This window comes from Delphinus delphis, chromosome X (genome assembly GCF_949987515.2).
Source record: "Delphinus delphis chromosome X, mDelDel1.2, whole genome shotgun sequence".
NCBI classification, from domain to species: Eukaryota; Metazoa; Chordata; class Mammalia; order Artiodactyla; family Delphinidae; genus Delphinus; species Delphinus delphis.
The window spans coordinates 84,936,996-84,959,900 of NC_082704.1; the positions used below are offsets into that span (position 1 = coordinate 84,936,996).

Here is a 22,905-nt window from a genome sequence, read left to right on the forward strand (position 1 = left end):
CCAGTAATGAGCATTTGGGGAGTGTCCACACTTTACAAACAGTGCTGCAGTGTATTATCTTATACATACTTCTTTTAGCACATGTTTGAATCTCTCTGTAAGACAAATTCCTAGAAATGTAAACGCTGAGCCACATATATGGACTTATTAGTTTGCTACATTTTGCCAAATTACCCTCTACAGAAGTTATACCAATTTAACTTCCACTGGCAATGTATGAGAATACTTGTTTCTGGCCAACTGCTAATACTGAGCATTATCAAACTTCTTTATATTCACCACCCTCAAAGATGAAAAACAGTGTCTTAGTAGCTTTTATAGGCATTCCTTTTAGTATGAGTGAGGTTGAGCATCTTAAATTCCAGCTGTATTTATCCATTGGATTTTGCCACATGGCAATTGCCATTGACCTTGGTGGGCCTAGTTTTAGTAGCATGAAGGAGGCATAGTCCAATTAAGAGAGGACTAAGGAATAAACAGGATGTAAAAAGTTGAGAGTTGGAGTAGGCAACACTTTGACTAAGGAAGAGCGAAATACGGGAAATGGTTGGAGGGGGAGGGTTGTTTTTTTTTAAGTGCTTAAAATGCAGATGAGAAGAAACCCTCAAGACCCTGAACCATGTTTAAATTGCAGGGACTTTGGGCACTGCCAATAACTAGCTGGGCGACCTTGTATAAGTCGCTTAACCTCTCTGGGGACTAATTTTCCTCACCAGTAAAAATGGGGCGAATAGTCCCTACCACGTAGGGATGTTCTAAGGCTTAAATAAGTGAACACATTCAACAGTTCAGCAAACGGCCTGGCAAATTGTCCTACTGTAGGACCCAACGGCCCACCTCCCCAGATCTCTAGCTGTGTTTTCAGAGATAACGACCTTCTGAAAGCATTTTCACGGTTCCAGCCTCTGCAGCCTCTGGACTGGAATGGCTGCCTGCGAGGTTTAGACACGGCCGCTGTGCGCAGGCGCGCGCGGCGAGCGAGGCGGGGGCGCGAGGGGCGGAGCTGCGGCCCCCTGGGCTGTTCCGACGATCGCGCACCGCCCCCTCCGCGCCCAGCGCCCGCCCTTGCTAGCAGGCGCCTCCCGCCCCCCGCATTGCTGATGCTGCTGCTGGCCGACATGGACGTGGTGAATCAGGTACGCGTTCCAGCACCGCGGACAGAGCCCGCCGCTGGCCGGCCTCCTCGCCGGGGTCGCTGCGAATCCGCCGACTCTAAGAGGTGGTGGCCAGAATCCTAGCAGCGGACACCCGGTCCCCGGCGCTGGGGCTGGGGTCTGCGGCAGGCGAGGGGAGGAAAGGGGAGGTGGAGAAAAGAAGGAGTGCGCCCTTTGCCGCAGCGAGGGCCGTCCTCACTGCCGCAGCGGGGGCCGCCAGAAGCCAGTTCCTTACGGGCGACCGGGAAGGAAGAAGGGGTCTTGGAGCCAGGGTATGGGCAAGGAGGGAGGGGAGGGGAGAGTAGAAGGAAGATGGGGGGTGCTGCAGATGAGCTAGGAAATAGAGCGACAGAAGGCGTGGGGGCGGGGGTGAAGGGGAGGGCTGACACCTGCCCCTTCCAAACAGAGATGGTACCCTGATAGACGACCACCTCTTCCCCCAGAGCAGACCAAGGGGGACGATCAGTTTCGCTTCTCCCAAACCCCTAGTCCCCCTTCCCCCAGCACATATGCAGTGAAGCCATGTCCTAGCCCTCCTCCACCTTAATCAAATCAGTCCAGACCCTCTCTGCCATCGAACTCTTCTTCACCACCTCAGAACCTCGCCCATCTCTAACCAGGACTAACCCCTCCCCATCCTCATCACCTTAGACACCCCACCACCGTCATCTGACTCACCTTTACCGCTGCAGATCCCTCCCCCACCCTAGCAAACCCGACTCCCTCCCTGTTATGACTCACCTTCACCATCCAAGACCCCTTCCCCCACCCTAATGAACCCCAACTCCTTCCTCACTCTCTCCACCCGATCCCCTTCACCATCTGACTCACCTTTACCTTTTTAGACCTTCTCCCCTTCCCTAACTAGTCCTGACTCCATCCCCATCTTACTCACCCCTGACGCCCTCTGCCATCTATCTCACCATCTCCCCAGACGTCCCCACCAGCCCTGAACCCAGGGGACCTTCTCTCAGAGACCCTGAGCTCACACCTTCCCCAAAGTGTCACTTTCTCCTTTTCACCGCCTCTCCAAACGTCACTCCCTCCCAGAGATCACATGCCTTATCCCCAGGGGTCATTGCCTGGTGGCCTTGTCCCCCACCTCCCTCTCCATCCCCAACAACCCCACCCCTCCCCACCATTTCTCTCCTCAGCTGGTGGCCGGGGGTCAGTTCCGGGTGGTCAAGGAGCCCCTCGGCTTTGTGAAGGTGCTGCAATGGGTGAGTGTGGTCTGGGCTGTGGGGAGAAAGAGGGAGGTAGTGGGGTCTGGAAGAGCAGGGATGGAGTAGGGATAAGGAGGGAGGGATGGATGGGTGGGGGGGGGCAGAAGGGGGTGGGGGAATTGGGCTCCTGGGTGAAGTCCCAGGGGGTTGGGGCCAGAGAACAGATGGGCTGTGATGTGACGCCACATAAGGCCAAGGGTACCCCCATTCTCAAGTGGAAGATTGCGACGTCCTACTTCCTCTCCTGAGGTGAGAGGGGGGCAGGGGAGGTGGAGACTGAAGCTGGTTGCTGCAGGGAGAGACGAAAAGCCAGAGAAACCCAGAGACAGTGAAGGAGACAGAGAGAATGGGAGATTGGGAATGATGGAGACAGAGATGGAAATACCAGGAAAAAAGTGATATGGAGATGGGAGAGAAACAAACAGAAAGAGACAAAGAAAAGGGAGACAGAGAAAGATGCACAGAGAACAGAGATGCAAAGAGAAACAGACACAGGAAGAGAGGAAGAGAAATGCGGTGGGGGAGAGAAAGAGACAGAGGGAGAAGAAGAGACCCTCCGGGAAAAGGGAAAAGGAGAAACCGATAAACAGAAGGAGAGGCAGGAGGGAGACAGAGAGAGCACCATAGAGATAATGTCAGAGACAGAGCAGGGAGATAGAAACAGACAGACCAAGAAACAGAAAGACACACACACAAACATTCAGAGAGAGAGAGAAGAGGCAGAAAGAGACACACATAGATACTAGAGAGGCAGAGAGAGAAACAGAGATACAGAGAGACAGAGACATCTGAGAAAGACAAAGACATATTGAGAAACAGAGACAGAGAGATACCGAGGGAAACAGACACAGAGAACAACAGAGACAGGCAGAATACAGAGAGAGACAAAGACAGAGACAGAAATAGACTGAGACAGAATAAGGGGAATCAGAGCATTATTGAGAGGTAGAAACCAAGAGAGACACTGGGAGAAAGACTGGAAGAGATAGCCACACCCCTCTAATCAGCTTGTCCTTGGGCCTCGCTGAGCCCTGATTAGGGTGGGGGTGGGGACCAGTCCATCTGCTGCTGCCTATGCTGGGCCCCATCTGTCCAGAGGAGGGCAGCCCCATCCCACGTGCACACAGGCTCACCGTGGCCATCCCCATCCCTGCTGCCCAAGGTCTTTGCCATCTTCGCCTTTGCCACATGCGGCAGTTACAGTGGGGAGCTCCAGCTGAGTGTGGACTGTGCCAACAAGACCAAGAGTAACCTCAGCATCACGGTCGAATTCGAGTACCCCTTCAGGTGTGCCCCCACACTAGCCCACCCCTGGGATCCTGACAGACCTGGGATGGGGGTGGGGGGTGGGACCGGCCAACACCTCCTCCCCAGCGGCTCCTGCCCAGCCCCAACCTCGGGAGACCACACCCACTCAGATCACTGCGCATGCACTGAGCACCTACCTTGTGCCTGGCACTCCTCTGGACATCTAGGACACGTGGTGACCAAGACAGGCATAGGCTGTTGCCCTCTGGCTGTGTTCTAGTGAAGAGGAGGGGCAGGAGACTGACAATAAACAAGATTCAAAATTATATATATATATATATATATATATATGCACACATATATATATCCTTAAGGCAGTAGGTGCTCAATTAATGTTAGCCAATATTATTATTTAATTCCCATTCGTTCATCCCATACACAGTTTTTCAGAACCTATTGTATGTCAGGTACTGCTGAAAGTGCTGGGGATATAACAGTGAACAAAACAGACCAAGCTCCCTACCCTCATGGAGCCAACATTATAACAAATAAACAAATGACTAAAGAGGATAATTGCAGATTGGGAGAAATCCAAGGAGGGCATCTTCATGCAGGGTTTTATGATAAAGAATAATGAGGGGGTGCTGCTTAGCCATGGGGAAGGATTAAGCCAAATTAAACAGTTCTGAGAGTTATTGAGCTCATACCGTGTGCCGGGTGCTAGGTACACAAGAGTGAGCACAAGCAGGCAAGGTTGCTGCACTCATGGGGAGGCTTACCTCCTAGGAATGGGAAGACAGAGACCCACAGACACAATTTCAATAGAGGCTCCTGAGGCTCCTCCACTACTAGGACAAATCACATAACTGCTCTGGGTCTCCATTTCTTCATCTGTGAAAGGGGATAATAATACCCACCTTACAGGGTTATGATAAATATTAAATGAATTAATACTTGTAAAATGCTTAGCACGGTGCCAGGCACACAAGAAGCGCTCCATAAGTGTTTGTTAAAATAAGGAAAATAAATAAGTTTAAAGGACTCAGGAAAGAGATCAGGGATTGAGTTGGAAATTAGGGATTTTTGAGCACTAAGGGTAAATGTAGGCTCAGGGGATCACCCAGGGTGAGAGGCAAGACTGAAGAGAAGATAGGCCAGCGCAGGGCCTGAGCAATAATCAAAAGAAAAGGGGGCACCAGGGAGGCGTGGTCTGAGAGGCTGGGGAAGGGGGGGATGACAACCAGGGATCCACCAGTTCACAGAAGCCAAGAGAGTTTGGGGAAGGAGTGGGAGCTGCAGCATGGGATACTGCTGAGAGCAGGCCCTTTGGGGATCTAGAAGACCAGAAAAATCTGTGGACACCCCAACTCCTCCCATGTCTAGGACCTCGGGTGCTGAGGATCTGCCCTTCACCCCCAAGCCTCCCAGGGGAAAAAAATCTTTGCCCTGTGTCCCCCTGACCAACCCTGCCACTGCCCCAATAATCCCCCCCAAAGACCCCTCATTCCCCCTAGAAACCCAGAAACTTAAACCCAGCTCCAACTCCTAGCTCCATCGTTTAGCAGCCATGCAGCCCTGTGCAAGTAACTTAGCCTTGCAGAGCTTGGGTTTGTTCATCTGTAAAACAGGTATAATAATGCCTGCTTTAGAGAATTGTGGGGGAGGGTCATTAAGTGAAGAAATTATGTAAAATGCTTGGAGGTGATCAATAAGTGTAAGCCTTTCCCTTAGAGCCTTTGCTATACAAGGGCACTGGCACCATTTGGATCCTGCCCCCCAACCTGAGGCCAGAGCTCTGGGACTTCACCCTGCTCTTTCTCTCCACGCACGTTCCTCCTTATGACCCCTCTTCCATCACACCATAGGAAAGGCCTTAGCCTCACATGCCTTCCCAGTCTACAGCTCCCCCCCACCCCCGCCCACACCTCACATACACGAATCCTGTTCCAGCATCCCTTCTACCCTCCTGTCTTTCTGTCTGTCTCCTCCTATTTTATAGTCCCTGGGCTCTCCTCTGCTATGTACACATTTGTTTTTCTCTTGGGGACCTGAAGTGAGGTGGGGAGAAGAGTCAACATGACGTAAGGGGAAAAACACAAGGTTCAGATTCCAACTCTGTCATTCCTATACAAGCTGTGTGACTTTAGGCAAGTTAATGCGTTTCTCGGAGCCTCTGTTTCTGCCTCCATATACTTCATTTAATAAACATTTATTGAGCGCCTACTATGTGGCAGCACTGTTCCAGGCCTTAAGGGTACAACACTGAACAAAACAAAGGAAAAAGCCCTGCCCTCTTGTAGTTACAAGAAAAAACAAGGAAAAAAGTAAAATACATGGTATGTCAGCTGGGGTATCACAGCTACAGAGAAAATGGAGCAAAGAAGGGGGCTAAGGAGTGCTGGGAGGGAATGGTTAGATTTAATTAAATAGATCAGGGAAGACCTCACTGAGAAGGTGACTAGTGGAGCAAAGCTTGAAGGAGAAGAGCATTCCAGTGCAAAAATCCTAGGGTGGGAGGGTGCCTGGTATGTTCTATGAATAACCAAGGGGCCAAAGTACCTAGGTTGGAGTGAGGGCTGAGTAATACCTATTTCACCAGCATGCTCTCAGCAATCAATGAAATGTGACTGGTACACAGTAGGTGCTCGTGAATGGTTATTTCCTCCTCTTCCTGGGACCTTGTCAGAATCTGGGGGACACCCATGACTGGGCAGGGGGGAGGGGAGGGAGTTCTTAGGGCCTGGGCCACACCTGCCCACCTCTCTCCACAGGCTGTACCAAGTGTACTTTGAGGCACCCACCTGCCAAGGGGACCCTAAAAATATCTTCCTCGTGGGGGACTACTCCTCATCGGCTGAATTCTTTGTCACCGTGGCCGTATTTGCCTTCCTCTACTCCATGGGGGCTCTGGCTACCTACATCTTCCTGCAGAACAAGTACCGAGAGAACAACAAAGGGCCCATGCTGGTGAGTTCCCACAGCCATTCGTATGCATACAGGGGCCAGGGGACATGGAGCCTTAGGGACACAGCCATGTTCAGAGGCCACGTCAAATCCCAGACAGGCCCACATGCAAGCGGCCCTGATAACAGCCGCACACATTACTGCTGCTGCTGCTATGAGCATCAGAGACACCGAATCAGAGTGACAGGGACACACCCACAGCCCACACAGAATCCCAGACACCTGGAAACTTGCCACCTCTCACAAAACCCTACAGTCTAGATGAAAGAAAGCAGCACACAGAGGTTCATTGTGACAATCATGCTTGTCATCACACCACACAGACACACTGATTCCTACACAGCTGTACTCATACACCCTCATCCCAGACACAAAATGACACAAATTCCCACATTCAGATAAAAGTGGAAAGACACACTACTTTCCACAGACTTGGCAACCATCTCACAGAATCACACACACACACACACACACACACACACACACACACACCACATACCACAGTCACACTCCCACACCCTCTGTCACATACACATACATGCACAGACAAGCCCAAGCTAGGAGGGCCACCTTCAAGTGAGTGTTGGGGGCTTCAAGAGCTGGAAAGGCAGGGGAGAGACAAGCCTCTTCTGGGAGACGCCCCTCCCAAGAAAGCCTGTGATCTGAGGAGGCCCCACAGCCCAGCATGAAGCAGCCCACTCATGGTACCATCTCCCTCCCCCCTGCCCGGCCTAGGACTTTCTGGCCACGGCAGTGTTCGCCTTCATGTGGCTGGTTAGCTCGTCGGCCTGGGCCAAGGGGCTGTCAGATGTGAAGATGGCCACGGACCCAGAGAACATTATCAAGGGGATGCCTGTCTGCCACCAGACGGGGAATACATGCAAGGAGCTGAGGGACCCTGTGACCTCTGGCCTCAACACCTCGGTGGTAAGCCCTGGGAAGCTGGCTGGGCCAGCTGGGGAGGGTGGCTGGGAAACTTAGTCTGGCATGGGGAGTGGTGGAGAGAGAGAATGAGAGGAGAATTCAGAGGAAATCCAAGAGGGCTCCCTGGAGGAGGCATGCCAACAACAGAGCCTTGTAGGATGAGATAGCAATTATAACCACTGTGACACCACAGACTGTCCCCAAAAGGGGAACGTGAGATCTTCTGTCCAGTTAGGTTTGGGAGACCTGGATCACAGGCTCAGCCTAGTCATGTAGAATCTCTGGCAACTCAGTAAGTACCCTCTTGGGACCTGTTTCCTTATATGCAAAATGAAAGAATAACTTGAAATGTTTCCCGTATGGACGCCCCCTACTGGCCAGAGTCAGACTGAGCTCAAATCCGAGCTCTGCCACTTGCAAGCTCTAGGACCTGAAACTAGTTACTCAGCTTCTCAGGCCTCAGTTTGAGCATATAAATTGAAAATAAGAGGTCCTGCTCCAAAGTTAAGTAGTGAACTAATAACATACAACGTGCTTAGAAAAGGGCCTGGCACATGGTAAGTCGTATACAAGTGTTACAGATCCTCAGATTCCAACTCTTTTTTTGTCAATTGCTGGCTACGACAGATCTAAGATCTAAGCCACTAAGCCTCTGTGCACCTCAGTTTCCTCAGCTGTAAAGTGGAAATATTACTTTCCGTCCCCAAATTGAATTACATTGTATATATTTATACAAATGTATATATTTGTTTTAATATAAAAGCGTATATTTATATACTTTATACATGGGTATTTATACATATATTTGTATATACATATGTATGTGTATATATGCATCCATTAGCGGTATATCTACGTATTTAATAAAAATTTATGCTTAGCATTTTACTATATATTACAAAATTAGGTTTACTATATTTTGTACATGTATAAACGTGTACATATGCAAATACATAAACACATATATGCAATACTGATATATCTCAACATCCCCGGGAATCTGAATTCTAACACGCCCCACGCCCCCCTCCCCACCAAGGTGATTTTTGTGCACATTGACATTCATGCGCTGGGACTCGGAGGGTCAGGGTCTCGGAAACCACCACTATCCCGGGGCCCGCGAATCCAAGCCCAACGCAAGCGGCCTCGATGTTCCCCGGGGCCGCCAGGGCAATGGGCGCAGGACAACAGCCGAGCTTTGTCTCCCCGCAGGTGTTTGGCTTCCTGAACCTGGTGCTCTGGGTCGGCAACCTGTGGTTCGTGTTCAAGGAGACAGGCTGGGCCGCCCCATTCCTGCGCGCTCCTCCCGGCGCCCCCGAGAAGCAACCGGCGCCCGGGGATGCCTACGGCGAGGCAGGCTACGGGCAGGGCCCCGGCGGGTACGGGCCCCAGGACTCCTACGGGCCCCAGGGCGGCTATCAGCCTGACTACGGGCAGCCCGCCGGTGGCGGTGGCGGTGGCTACGGGCCTCAGGGCGACTACGGGCAGCAAGGCTATGGCCCTCAGGGTGCGCCCACCTCCTTCTCCAATCAGATGTAGTCTGGTGAGTGACAGACAGGCGGGGCGGCCAAGGAGGGTTCATGATCCTTTCATGGGCGGGTTAGTGAACCAATAGGAGTAGGACACTGGCCGGACAGGTAAGGATGGGAATTTGAAGGAGCCAATAGAGAGGCGGAGCTACGTGCTAGGGGCGAAAAACTAGCCAATGGTGGAGAGCAGAAGAGTGGTGTTTGAAAATAGGCAGAATGAAAAGCCAATGGGAGAGAGGTAGAAGTGCTGCTCTGAGGGAAGGGAGGGGAGAGAGAAGTGGGCAGAGCAACCAATGAAAGGAGGGAATAACAGGAGGACTTGCGTAGTGGGAAATCCGCTGGGCGCAGGAGCCATGGAGGGAAGAAGAGGTGGGTCTTATCCAATACGTTATGATAAGGCCAATAGATGATGAGGGTAAACGGGCTTGGATCATGAAGGTCAGACAAGATCACTAATCCGAAGGAGGTGACAGATCCGCCACCTCTCCGCAACCCTGGAGGCGAGGGAGGTAGTGTGGAATTTCAAAGAAGAAAAGGGCCCGGGTGGAGCGGGGCGGGGTGGGGGTGGGGGGGCGCATTGGAAAGTCTTGCCGGCCTTCTTGTTGGGCCTCAAAAGAGAAGCGAGATTTCCCTCAAATGTGAGGGGGGAAGACGGGGAGTAGAGGCAGGCTGATGGCGTTAGAGGGGAAAGGCAAGGAGGTGGCAACACATGGGTGGAGGTAGCTTCTGGCACTTGGCCAGGATGGAAAGGGCAGGGAGGAGTTTATCAGGCATCCCATATCTAATTCACTAAAAATTCCTGTTGGCTCTACCTTCAAAATATATCCATAATCTTCCCACTGTCCCCCTGGACCTCTTCACTGGTTTCCACCCCCATTCCCATTATATTCTGCTCATGGCGTGGGAAACGATCCTGTTAAATCCTAAATCACTCCACGACCCTCCTATGCTCAGAGCTCAGAGCTCTACCGGGGCTCCCATCTCACTCAGATTAAAAGCCAAAGCCAAAACTATGACCCACGAGGCCCTACGCAATCTAGCCCCACCCTTCACTCCTCTGACCTCTCACCTCCAACCACTCCCCCGCACTCTGTTCCAGCCACACTGGCCACATCAATGTACCAGGCACAGTGCAACTTCACAGTCTTGGTACTTGCTTTCCCCCTGGAGTTTCACACCCACACACACTGATAACCTTACCTGGCCAACTCCTTACAAGTCCCTTTTCTTACCTCTCCCTGTGCTTTTCTTTATCACAGTCTGTAATTATTAGTTTATATGTTTATTGACTGTCTCTTCTACTAGACTAGGGGATGTGACCATGACTAATTTATGCTATAGACACATCACCTAGAGCACTACTAATGGTAAGAAACATTTATTGAGGAAATAAAAGAAACAACACAGCATGAGACATTTTACTATCATTTTACTTTTCTTCTCTGCTTAAAATCTCCAGTTGATTTATACCTTATCCAGAGTCAAAGCTGAAGTCCTCACAACCTTGTCTACGAGCTCCTATGTGACCCCATTACCTACCTCTCGGACATCACCTCCTACCATTCTCACTTGCTCACTCCACTGAAGCCCCACTGATCTTGCTGTTCCTCAAACACACTAGATGTGGTCCCACCCCAGGGCCTTTGCACTGGCTGCGCTCCCTACCCGGAATGCTCTTCCCTCCAGTTATCTGCGTGGCTCATTCCCTCACCTCCTTAAGTCTTTATTCCAATGTCACTTTTTCAATGAGGTCTTCTCTGACTACCTACTTACTACAGCAACCTTTCTTCCCCTACTGTCACTCCTAATCCCCCTCGCCCCAGTCTACTTTTTGTTTTTCCATTTCACTTATTATCACCTTATGTCATACTAGATAACTTATTTATACATCATGGTAATTGTTTAAGTCTTTCTCCCTTGCTACAATGTAAGCTCCACAAAGATAAGGATCTTTGCTCTGCTCAATATAGTTTACCACCAATGAGGAGTACAGTATCTGTTAACAGACTTTTTTGGATTGGGAGAAGGGGAAACCATACTTTCTTTGGTACCTAATCTAGTGAAGGCAAGGTATATCTTCCCAGCAGGGGCAGCTGGGATGAAGCTGACCCCAAGACTATAAATGAAGGAAGAAGGAAGGAAGAAAGGTCATGGCAGGTAGTGGGTGAAGCCAGGGCAGAGGCATAGCAGCCCAGCCCTTCCCTAAAGGCACCACCTGTGTCTGGACCCCCTCTCCTTTTGTATCTTTTGTCTCCACAGGTCAGTGCAGCCCGGGAGGACCCCGTTGGTAGGCAAGAGCTCAGGAGAAGGACTGCCCCCCGTTCCCATCCCTACACCCCAGGTCTCCACCCCTCAAACCAGGAGACCCTTAACTGTCTTTGCTGTTTATATATATATATATATAATATATAAATATCTATTTATCTGTCTGAGCCCTGCCCCCACTCCACTCCCCTTATGCATTAGGGACCCGATCTTGCATGGGCCCCTCTCTTACCCCTACCCCTTCCCCTTCATCCTTTGGCCCCTCTCTGTTCCCTGGCCCTGTGCCCTGAGGTTGGGGGGCTCTGTAAGGGGGACAGGGAGGAGACAGAAGGCTGTGTGGGGAGGGTGGGTGTGAGTTCAGGCTCTCCCCTCTCTCCCTCCCCTCCTCCCAACTCGGGCCTTGATTCCTCTAGCAATGCCTGAACAGGGGCCATTAGGGAAAATGCAACTCTGAAGAGAGGAGAAAGGCAGAGGCTGGGGGAGCTTGGGACCCAAGGTGGTCTTGGAGAGGACCTCTAGAATGAACAGGGCTAGTAAGCAGAGGGGTTGGGTTCCAGACATACTGGATCTGGAGTCTGAAGAAGAAGGGTGCCCTACAGCATTCTAGAATGGGGCTTAGAAGGAAGCTGAAGGTGTGGTCCTAGAAGGGGTGGAGCTTTGGGTGAGGCAGCGGGTGGGCCCACAGTGGGCAGGGGTTGGAGTAGGACAGGGTTCTACGGAAGGAGTGTGACTTGGGACCTGGACACTTGGTTTGGAAAAACGCTAAGGGCGTGGTTCTAGAAGGGGTGGGGCTTGAAGCAGGCTGTGGGTGAGGCCCCAGAGTGGGCGGGCCTTGGATTGGGACCAGAATCTATGGAAGGGGTGTGGCTTTGAACACTCCGAGAGACAGAGTTTGATTCTAAAGGGGGCCGACCTTGGGCAAGGCAAGAAGTGGAGTTCAGGAATGGGCCAAACTTGGAGTGAGGTCGTGGTCCATGTTCTAGACAGTTCAGGACTTAGAGTGGGGCGTGCATGGTGGTTTCTGAAGGAGCAGCCCCGGCCCCGCAAAGGAGCAGTGAAGAAAATGTGTTTTTAAAGTGGTTGGGCTTGGCAGTGGGGAGGGCGAGGTGAGAGGCTTGGTTAGGAGCTGAGGGATGGGTTTCGTTAGGGGTAGGGGGGAATATCCTTGGCCAAGGCTGGGGACTGAGGAGGCCTGGGAAGAGCTGAGAGATAAGACTTGGAGGGTAAGGGGTGGGATCCAGAGAGAGGCACCCCCCACACCCTTGCCTACCCCGAGATGGGACAGCTAGGCAGAGGACAGAGCCAAAGGGTCTGTGGGGCCGACCTACCCTTCTCCACCCCCCCCCGGCCTCCTCCCTCCCTCCACATCCCCATCCGTCCCGGAGTGGTTGGAGGCCCGGTCTGGAGCCCCTATCCTGCACCCTCTGCTGTGTCTGTGACGTCGGTAGTGCCTGTGCTTGTGTGTTGCCATTTTGTCTGGCTGTGGCCCCTCCCCCTCCTCTCCAGACCCCCACCCTTTCCCATGCCCTTCGGTATTGTTTGAAGACTCCATCCCCGAGAAGGAAAAAATATGATTAATTCTTCTCCCCTAAATAAACTCCTCAACCACCTAGTCCACACGGCTCTTACTTCTCAGTGTGTCTTTTTGGAGGGGGGAGAGAAAGATGGGGAAGAGGAGGCGAGAGGAAGCTCCGCCTCTGACCTGCTGGACACCGTTCGAGTCACCCCACCATTTTCGGCCCCTCCAACAGTGTTTTGCCGAGCCCTATCCTCTGTGAAGCCTCTCGCCTGCCGATCATTCTAAGTCACTCTCTGAGTAGCCCTGACAACTGCCCCACTACTGGCTACCGAATGCCCAGTCTTTCTAGGGTTCGGTTCTAATTCTGGTCCCTTAGCCATGCCCCTTCCCAGCCCCTGTGGAGCCCTGTCCTTGAATCCCCAAACGGTTCAAAGGGAGACTTCCCTCTAGCCACCCGCCTCGCATTCTTCAGACCCTGATGTCTCTCTATTTCCTTGTCTCTGGTCCAGCTGGAGAACCGGGAGACCGACTAGGCTGCAAGGCCGGGAGGCGGGGCACCAAGGTGACTCGTTAGTTCTTTCATTCACTCCCTATAACCTGTCTCAGGCTCCTCCCTGGGGCAGGGAGGGGCGGGAAGTGACCAGGATGTGCGTAATGGGGCGCGGTGGGGATGGGGGGTGAAGTCCCCGGCGCCCACGATGAAGAGCCCGGCTGACCGCCGCCACCGCGGTGCCTAATTAGAGACCCTGGCCGGGCACCGGAGTTCTGGCTGTGTGCCGGGGACCCCCTCCTCCCAGCCCCGAGGCATAGCGAAGCCTGAGAGCGCGGAGAGACTCCTAGCTCAGGGAATGAGCTCAGGGAAAGAATCACTGGAGAGAGAAAAGTGAGAGCAGGGGAGGGAAGGCTTGAAAATCTATTTCTCGGGACTTAGGGGGCATCGCAGCTGGGCCTGTAAAGATGGGGAGCGAACAGGGAAGAGGGCCTCGGAACCTGGCCGGTAACTTTAACCCCCTCCGGCTCTGAAAACGGATGAGAACAGGGACGTGGGGCGGGGACATAAGATCGAGCTCTCTGATGGGGTGAGGGAGCACCAGCTGGGGCTGCGATGGGGCTTGGGACCATTCTTGCAGCATTCATCCGGGGGAAAGAGACCCTCAGAACATCACCAGTGGGGAGGGGGCCAAGAGGTGGCTTTAACCCATCCCCCAAATAAACATCCAAGATAAATCACACAAAGCGTCAGTACAAGTACTGTAGCGCACACTCCTTGCGGTCAGGTCGCCACTTCCAAGTTCCCAGTCCTCCACTACAGAGCCCTCAAGGCCTAGAATGTCCTGTGAGAGACCATGTGGAACCCTGGGGGCTCTGGGGCCCGTGTTTTCTGAGGCCCAGCTCCCGCCCAGGCAGGAGTGCAAGGAAGCTTTCGCGCACGGCGTTCCTGGGCTGCGCGCCCCTCACCTCTAGGCAGGGGGCGCCTTGGCCCGGGAGAGACAACAGGCCCAGGGGCGGACCCCGCTGGGCGCGCTCCTCCTACGCCGGTGTCAGGTTTACGGAACCGAGAGCTCCCCTGCCGGATGCGCGGTGGCCAGACGGCCACAAGGATTCCATTCGCCTGACCCGGCCCGGCTTGACCCTGCCTGGGCGCGCCATGTTCGCGCGTGGGTCCCGGAGGCGCCGCTCAGGGCGCGCGGTGAGCGAGACTCAGGGCAGCGGTGGGGGTCAGGGTAAACTGAGGCCCGGGAGAGGGAGCAGGGGATAGGGATAGCGAGGAGGCGCTCCCAGAGGATCTGGGAATCCCCATCCTCAGGGTTCCCAAACCGGAGGGCCTGGGACTGCTGGAAGTATGTGGATGAAGGAACGTGGTGGCCCTTGCTCCCTAATCACCTTTCCGCACACTTTTATCAGCACCCCGGGGACCTGGTGCACTCCCCTCTCCGGTGAATTATGGGAGGGGATTCTGAGAGCCAAAAGATTGGGTCCTGGAGTCCTAGATTGAGCAGGGGCCTCCTGAGCTTATGAGAAAAGGGACCTCTTCCTGTACCTTGGCGGAAGGTGAACTGAGGAGTGAGGCCCTACATTCCTGGGGTGCCCTAATACTGAGAGTCGAGTGGTTGGGATTTGTGAGGAGAGGGCTTCCAGGCTTCCACTTGAGCCAGGAAGCTTTTGACTTCCTAGATGGGAGGGTCTCTCTCTTCCCTTGGAGGGGCTGTCTGGGTGGGGTCTGCGTTTGGTGGTCCAGAAGAGTGAATAGCCCTAGGATATGAGGGGTAAGGGCCAAGGCTTCTTGGGGTGTGGGTTTCTGAATGGCTCAAGGGCCTCCTGAGATCCTGGAGGAGGGTCTCAGTTCCTTGGGTATGAAAAGGTGAAGCCAGGGTTTGGGGGATGGGCTCTTGAGCTTCTGAAAAGAGGAGCAGGGCTCACGTGGGGATCCCAAGTAAGGACGGGGTCTCAGATTCCTACCCTGTGGAACTGGAGTGCTGCTGGCTTCCTGAGTGGAGAAGGGGCCGAGATGAGGCCTGAGAGGAGACACCCAGATTAGGGGCTCTGCTTTGGTGGGGAGAGTACTCTGAGTTCAGGGGGAGGTGTTTTGAGGCCTAGAGGAGTCAGAGGCTGGTGGGGAGGTGTCGAGGTTGGGTGAGGGGAGTCCAGTGCTGGCCCGGGGAGGGGAATTCCCTGAAAGGGGCGGCATACAGGGAGGTGGCCTCAGCTCCCCCGCCTCTACCTCGGTTGTGTCCCCCTCCCCCGCGCTCTGGACTCTGTCCCAGCCTGCCCGGCGTTGCCCTGGTGGGACATGCCCCGGCGTGTGGTTGCCGGCCTCGGAGTGGAGAGGCGGGCGTTGACTTCTCTCTCCCTCCCCGCCCGCGCGCACCTCGCCGGGTCCCGCGTCTGCCCCCTCCCACTACAGCCTCAAGAAGCAGAGGACCCAGACCGAGGCCAGCCCTGCAACTCCTGCAGGGAGCAGTGCCCCGGCTTCCTGCTGCATGGCTGGAGGTAGGTGACCATCCCAGGACTTTGTCTTCGTCAGGGTCCTGCCCTTATGGGAACCTGCCCTTAGGGGAACCCCCCCAACTTAGGCCACGCCCCTAGGCTTGAGCCAGGTCTTAGAGAAAGCTCAGGTCCAGAGCCCCGCCCCTGACTCATTCCCAATTGTCCAGTTCCCAGGAGAGCTCCGCCTACTACACAGCCCCGCCCCCAGAAATGTGCTCCAAGTTTCTGAGTCCCATCTCTAGGGAGATCCTCCGTCCCGGGCTCTAAGAACCGCCCACTGACCTCCAGCCCCCTTCTGGGGCTCAGAACTCCCCTCCCAGACCCAGGTCCTATCCTAGTGGAGCCCTGTACCCAAAACGTCCCATAAAATACCACAGACAGAGCCCTACTCACTCAGGCTCAGAGCCTCAGCACAAGCTAGAGCCCACCCCTAGGGAAAGTTCCCCCACCACGTCCAAAGTCATGAGGGGAAATCCCTAGATTTATAACTCCAATCTCAGACTCAGAGCCCCACCCCTACTCAGGCCCGTTGCTGGGAGAGTGTGACCCAAGTCCCAGTGCTGAAAGTCCAGGGATGGCCTTGAGACCTGCCACAGCCCCACCACCCCTTCACATCCTCGGCCCAGGCCCCGCAGCCCCACTCCCAGCTCACAGCCCTGCCCCCAGCTGGCCGCTCTGCCCCTCACAGCCCCGGCCAACTCCCGACAGTAGTCTGGCTCACAGCCCCACCTCCGCTCAGCACCGCCCCCAGGCCCCTGTCTGGCTCGGAGTCTTTTGCTGGTGATAATCTGAACGTCTCTGGCCCTCAGTTGGACTTCCTTGGGCTGCCAAGAGGTCCAAGTGGGCCATCCCTTAGGAGCTGACCCCACATCCCGGTCCCCTCAGAAAGATCTGCCAGCACTGCAAATGCCCACGGGAGGAGCACGCCGTGCACGCAGTGCCTGTGGACCTGGAACGCATCATGTGTCGGCTAATCTCAGACTTCCAGCGCCACTCCATCTCTGACGACGACTCCGGCTGTGCCTCGGAGGAGTATGCCTGGGTGCCCCCTGGTCTCAAGCCCGAGCAGGTGACCAAACACCACCACCCACTCTTGCTCACCAGTGGGCACACACACACATGCACACTCAAGTGGGAACCTATTTCCAGGGAAACTCTATGGTGCGTGGTCAGACTGTGCATGTCCTTCTGACCCCTCTGTGGTCTAGCAGGGAACCCTGATTGATCGCTGGGCCAGTTCCTCAGGACCTGTTCACCCCTCTCCTGTCCTCCCCTTACCTCAGGTCTTATCCCAGCACTTCATTCACTACATTTCCATTGATTGATTCATTCAACAAACAGTCACTGAGCACTTACCGCATGTCAGACAATGTTCTAGGCACTGAGAACACAGCAATGAACAAAACACAGAAAAATACATCTGCCCACATGGAGGTTGTATTCCCAAAGGGAGCAAGAGCCAATAAGCAAACCTGTAAATATACGTCAGATGGTGTAAGGGCTACGGAACAAATAGAGCAGGGAAGTGGAAGAGAGGGAGGGGGGAGAGAGAGAGAGAGATGTTAGAATTGTAAATAGGGTGCCCAGGTCAACCTCTGTGAGTGTATGATGTTTGAGCTTCTTGAAGGAGGTGAGGATGTGAGCCATGCAGATATCTGAGGTTAGAGCGATCCAGGCAAGGGAAACAGCTAATGCAAAGGCCTTGAGGCAGGAGTGTGCTTGGCATGTATGAGAAACAGCGAGGAGACCAGTGTATCTGGAGCACAGTAAGCAATGGGGCGAGTAGTTGGAGGTGAGGTCAGAGATGGCGGAGGCCATGGACAGAACTTTGACTTCCACTCTGAATGAGGGAGAGGACACAAGAGGCTTGTGAGCAGAGAAGGGATGTGATTTGTCTTAGGACTTAACAGAATCCCTCTGGTGCTGAGTGTAGAATGGACTGTAAGAGGGTGGAAGCAGGGGATCAGTGAAAGGGAGGCTACTGCAATGGTCCAAGTGACTGATGATGGCGCTGGCAGTGGAAGTAGTGAGTGGTGGTCAGATTCTAGTTATATTTTGAAAATAGAGCTGAGAGGATTTGCTTGTGGGTGTGACAGAGGAGTCAAAGATGACCCCAAGGATGGATGGATTGACTGATATGGGACAGGCCAAGGCAGGAGCAAGTTTGAGGGCTAAGAGCATAAGTTTGGTTTTGGCTATCTGGAGTTTGAGATGCCTGTTGGACATCTGAGTGGTCACGTTGTCTGGAACTCAAGTGAGAGGTCACAGGGCTGGAGGTATGCATTTGTGAGGCATTAGCCATGAGATGGTATTTATAGCCATGAGGGTGGATTCGATTCCCAAGGGACTGAAGGTAGACAGAGGCAAGAGGACCAAGGACTGAACCTGAGGACCCTCCCACATTTAGGGGTTGGCCAGTTGAGGAGAAACCAAAACAGGGGCAGAGAAGGAGCAGCCAATAAGGTAGGAGGAAACAAACCCAGGGCTGTGTGGTGTTCTGGAAGCTAAGGGAACAGAGTGTTTCCAGGAAGAGGGAGTGACCAGCTGTGTCCAGTGCTACTGATGGGTCAAGTTGGATGAAGACTGAGACCTGAACAATGAGTTCAGCGATGTGGATATCATCAATGACTATGACAGGAATAGCTTTGGAGGAGAGGCAGGGACAGAGGGGGCGGGGAAGCCTGACTGTAGTGGGGTCTAGAGAGAATGGGAGGAGAGGAAGTGGAGACAGCAAATGCACACAACTCCTTCAAGGAATTTTGCTATAAAGGGGAAAGAAAAGTGGAGCAGCAGATGGAGGGAAAAGTGGGGTCAAGACATGAGGGAACTCTCAGTATGCTTAGGAAGTGGCAGAAATGATCTGGCCTGTAGGGAGGAGGGGGTCAATAGAAGTTCCCTCACGATGACTTTAATTTTCTCAGAAAAGTAGGGACCCACCATCCCACTGCATCACCCCTAGTCTCAATTGTTTTCTCCCATCCCCCATGTCCTCCCAGGTATACCAATTTTTCAGCTGCCTTCCAGAGGACAAGGTCCCCTACGTCAACAGTCCCGGGGAGAAATACAGGATCAAACAGCTGCTGCACCAGCTGCCCCCACATGACAGTGAGGTGAGGAGACAGAAGACAGGAAGGGCATGCCAGGTAGGGGACACAGCCTGGACAAATGCTTCTGGAAAGAAGTGGGCAGGGTCAGAGGAGGAAAGGTGAGCTGATCTGAGGTGACAGGTCTGGACAGGCAAAACCACAGCTGTGCCTTGGCAGAAGAGGTAAGGGGTGGGTATTTAAGGCAGGAAGCACCATCTATATAAAGGCCTAGAAGTAAATTTTTTGAGCATAGATGAAATTTGGAAGAAGGCTGGGGGCAGGCATCAGGGGAGGAGCCTGGAAGATCCCCACTACTCCAGGCACAGTACTGCACAGCTCTGGAAGAGGAAGAGAAGAAAGAACTCAGAGCCTTCAGCCAGCAGCGGAAGCGGGAGAATCTGGGGCGAGGCACCGTGCGCATCTTCCCCGTGACCATCACTGGGGCCATCTGTGAGGAGGTGAGCCATGGAGGGCCTCAGTGAGTAATGGTGCCTTTGCTCCAAGCCCTGGGGTACAGGGCCCATCTGCCAGGCCCTGGAAAGAGTTTTCTCCCCTCCATGCAGTGTACATGGGGCGTGGGCTATCTCTTTGGTCCTCTTATGATTGAGACTTGTCTTTAAGAACCAACCCACAGTGGCAGGGCCTGTCTCTAGAGCTGGGTGATGGGTGGGATTTATCTCTAAGGCCCCCCTGGTGGGTGGAGCCTAACCTTAGATCTTACTGTTAGGTGAGGTCTGTTGCTAAGATCCCCCAACTGGGCCTGGCCTGTCTCTATGGTTTCCCCAACCCCCTAAAGGGGAGACTTGCCTTTAAGGCCACCCACGAGAAATAGGGCCTGTCTCTGTGGTCTCCCCCAGGAGCAGCGTCCAGGGCCTATCTCAAAGTTACCCCCTGGATGGGGCCTGTCACAAAGGCCACGGGGAAGGCCCACATGTGACACGCCTTGGCTGACCCCCATCCATCCTACCATCTTGGTGATGGTGACAGCATCCACCTGTCATTTGGCAGTGCGGGAAGCAGATTGGAGGTGGGGACATCGCCGTGTTTGCCAGCCGTGCAGGCCTGGGTGCCTGCTGGCACCCACAGTGCTTTGTGTGCTCCACGTGCCGGGAGCTGCTGGTGGACCTCATCTACTTCTACCATGCTGGCAAGGTCTACTGTGGTCGCCACCATGCTGAACGCCTGCGCCCGCGCTGCCAAGCCTGTGACGAGGTTCGTGTCTCTCTGCCCAGGGGTGTGAACGGAGGGTGGGCAGGGGCAGGCCCTTCTGATGGCCATGGATGGCCTTTGCCCCCCAGATCATCTTCTCCCCTGAGTGCACAGAGGCCGAGGGCCGGCACTGGCACATGGGTCACTTCTGCTGCTTTGAGTGTGAAGCATCACTGGGAGGGCAGCGCTATGTCATGCGTCAGAGCCGCCCCCACTGCTGCGCCTGCTACGAGGCCCGCCACGCGGAGTATTGTGATGGCTGTGGGGAGCACATTGGTGGGTGCACATGGGACTGGATGGGGGATGGATGGACAGCTGGGTCACAGCCCCACCGCCAGGATTCTTCCTGGGGGCATCTTCCAGGCCCCATCTTCCGTTATACCCCATACTTTAAGTCTAGCTCCAGCACTGTAGCCCTATACCCTTCCCTACAATTCCATTACCAATGTCCCCCCATCATGCCATACTTTCTAAACCCCACCTACACTAGGCACCACTACACATCTAGGTCCACCTCCAGAGTGCCCTCTAATTCCTAGCCCTGCCCCCCACCATAGCTACCCTCCTACCCTCTCAGCCTGGCCCCTACTCCAAGCTATGCCCTATTCTCTAAGACTCTCCTCCATCAGCCTAGGTAAACCCTACCTTCTAAGCCAGACCCTACTCTCTAAGACCCACTCCCTTCCCACCAAGGCCATGCCCTACCTTCTGTGTCCTGCCGCCACCACCCAGGCCTCTTCTTCAGGTCCACCTTCACTCTCCTTCCACCTGAAGCCACCTCTTAATGTCTAAGCCTGACCCACATCTTGGAGTCCAATGTCTACCCCCACCCTGGGAAAGAAAGGGAGGCAGAGGAGACATTTATCAGCCAGTTTCCAGGAGAGAATGATGAGGAAGGGCCCCATTCTGGAGAGGTGGGAGGAGAGGGCATCTCTGGGTACCCTGCCTCAGATTCCCTGCCTCTTCCCAAGAAGGGCCCCTATTCAGGAGGGTTGGGAATATGCCTGGGGGCTCTGCCTCAGTTTTCCCCCTCGTGTCCATCCCCGCAGGCCTGGACCAGGGCCAGATGGCTTATGAGGGCCAGCACTGGCACGCCTCAGACCGCTGCTTCTGCTGTAGTCGCTGTGGGCGAGCCCTCTTGGGCCGCCCCTTCCTGCCACGCCGTGGCCTAATCTTCTGCTCCCGAGCCTGCAGCCTGGGGTCCGAGCTCACGGCTCCGGGGCCCGGCCGCCGCAGCTGGAGCGCAGGCACTGTCTCCACACCTCTCACAGCCTCTACAGCCTCTTTCTCTGCTGTGGAGGGGGTATCTGAGACCTCCACAAAAGGCACCAGCACCGAGCCAGCGCCTGGTGAGCCAACCTTCCAGCCACGCCCAGCCACTCCGGTGCTCCCGCCTCAACCCTGTCCCCGCCCCTTGATTCGCCCAGGTCCTTCACCTGTGGCATCCCTGGCCCCGCCCCCATCACAGCCCCGGCTTCGTCCCCAAACCATTCCAGGCCTAGTCTCCATCCCCAACTACACCCCAACGTGAACCCAGGTTCCACCCCACTTCTGTACAGGGCCCTTTCCCTACCTCAACTTGTCCCAGCTTGAGCCCAAGTTGCTCCTTTCCTCCAAACCCTCTACCCCTCACCCTCCGCCCCCCAGGCCCCGCCCCCAATCTATCCCAGACCCTGTCTGCTCCAGCCTATGCCACTCCCCTTTCACCAGAAGCCACGCCCCCACCCCGGCCACACCCCATACACCAATCCATCTGGTCCTGTTCCTCCTGCTTTCAACCTTCCCTCCACCCAGAACCTGCCCCAGGCCTCACATTTCCCGGACTCCCCACCTCGCTGCCCCGCCCCATGCCTGCCTCCACTTTCCCAGTCCTGATGGGGGAGAGAGAAGGCCCTTTCCAAAGGCCTCCCCTGGGCTGGGGTAGGGGTGGGGCGAGAGATACAGGGAGTCGCTCCATCTCTCTTTCCAGCTGCAGGCTCCGAGGAGCCTGCCCGCTTTCTGAGAGGGGCCCCTCACCGCCACTCCATGCCCGAGCTGGGGCTCCGCAGTGTCCCCGAACCACCCTCAGGGCCTGCCGGCCAGCCGGACCCGCGCCCAGAAGATGGTGCCTTTGGTCGCCAGAGCACCCCACGCGTCAGCTTCCGCGACCCTTTGGTGTCTGAGGGAGGCCCGCGGCGGTCCCTGAGTGTGCCCCCAGCCCAGCGCCGCAGGCCACGCAGCCCCCCGCCCAGGGGCCCCATACATCGCCGCCACCCCCACCATCACCACCACCACCATCACCGCCGCCACTCTGGCAGACGTCGCCACCATCGATGTGACTTGGGATCAGGGTCGGACTCGGGATCTTGCTCCAGCTCGCCCTCCAGTCCCAGTTCCGAATCCTCAGAGGACGACGGCTTCTTCCTAGGGGAACGCATCCCACTGCCCCCACACCTGTGCAGGCCAATGCCTGCTCAGGACACTGCAACTGAGACCCCCAATTCCCCATCTCCACAGCTCCCCAGGAACTCTCGCCCAGGGATGCCTCGCCAGGCCAGAGACAAGAACTGCATCGTGGCTTGAAGGAGTGACAGTTCTGGAGGGCTGCATTCTCAAGTCAGTGTAGATGATGACCCAGCCCCCCAACTTAAGTCATAAATCCCTTGCCTTCCTCCCTCCTTCATCTGTTTGTATTACTGAAGTAATTTAATATTTGTTTTAAAACAGGCCTGGCTTCTTTACCTCCTTGCTCCAGCTGCTCCAGCTCCCCCCAGTTTTCCCCCTCCTGATGCTTGAGATTTAGCTACATTTGATCAA

General features: G+C 54.6%; 2 protein-coding genes across 4 annotated transcripts; both read left to right on the plus strand.

Moving 5' to 3' along the window:
• The first annotated feature begins 1,047 nt into the window (after positions 1-1,047).
• SYP (synaptophysin) lies at positions 1,048-12,922 on the plus strand. The gene is made up of 7 exons (XM_060001966.1): positions 1,048-1,136; positions 2,309-2,374; positions 3,540-3,664; positions 6,397-6,592; positions 7,325-7,516; positions 8,726-9,056; positions 11,302-12,922. Exons 1-6 carry the CDS (start codon positions 1,101-1,103, stop codon positions 9,050-9,052), a joined length of 942 nt encoding a protein of 313 aa, XP_059857949.1. The 5' UTR covers positions 1,048-1,100; the 3' UTR covers positions 9,053-9,056; positions 11,302-12,922.
• Positions 12,923-14,418: 1,496 nt separating this feature from the next.
• PRICKLE3 (prickle planar cell polarity protein 3) lies at positions 14,419-22,865 on the plus strand. 3 transcript variants are annotated; one of them, XM_060001693.1, is made up of 9 exons: positions 14,419-14,516; positions 15,732-15,817; positions 16,700-16,883; positions 18,811-18,924; positions 19,221-19,358; positions 19,909-20,112; positions 20,199-20,385; positions 21,159-21,458; positions 22,079-22,800. In XM_060001693.1, exons 1-9 carry the CDS (start codon positions 14,475-14,477, stop codon positions 22,669-22,671), a joined length of 1,848 nt encoding a protein of 615 aa, XP_059857676.1. In that variant the 5' UTR covers positions 14,419-14,474; the 3' UTR covers positions 22,672-22,800. The 3 variants fall into 3 exon arrangements, with proteins under 3 accessions (XP_059857676.1, XP_059857677.1, XP_059857675.1); XM_060001694.1 differs by having other exon boundaries at positions 14,501-14,516; positions 16,624-16,883; XM_060001692.1 differs by lacking the exon at positions 14,419-14,516 and adding an exon at positions 22,816-22,865 and having other exon boundaries at positions 22,079-22,704.
• Positions 22,866-22,905: the final 40 nt, after the last annotated feature.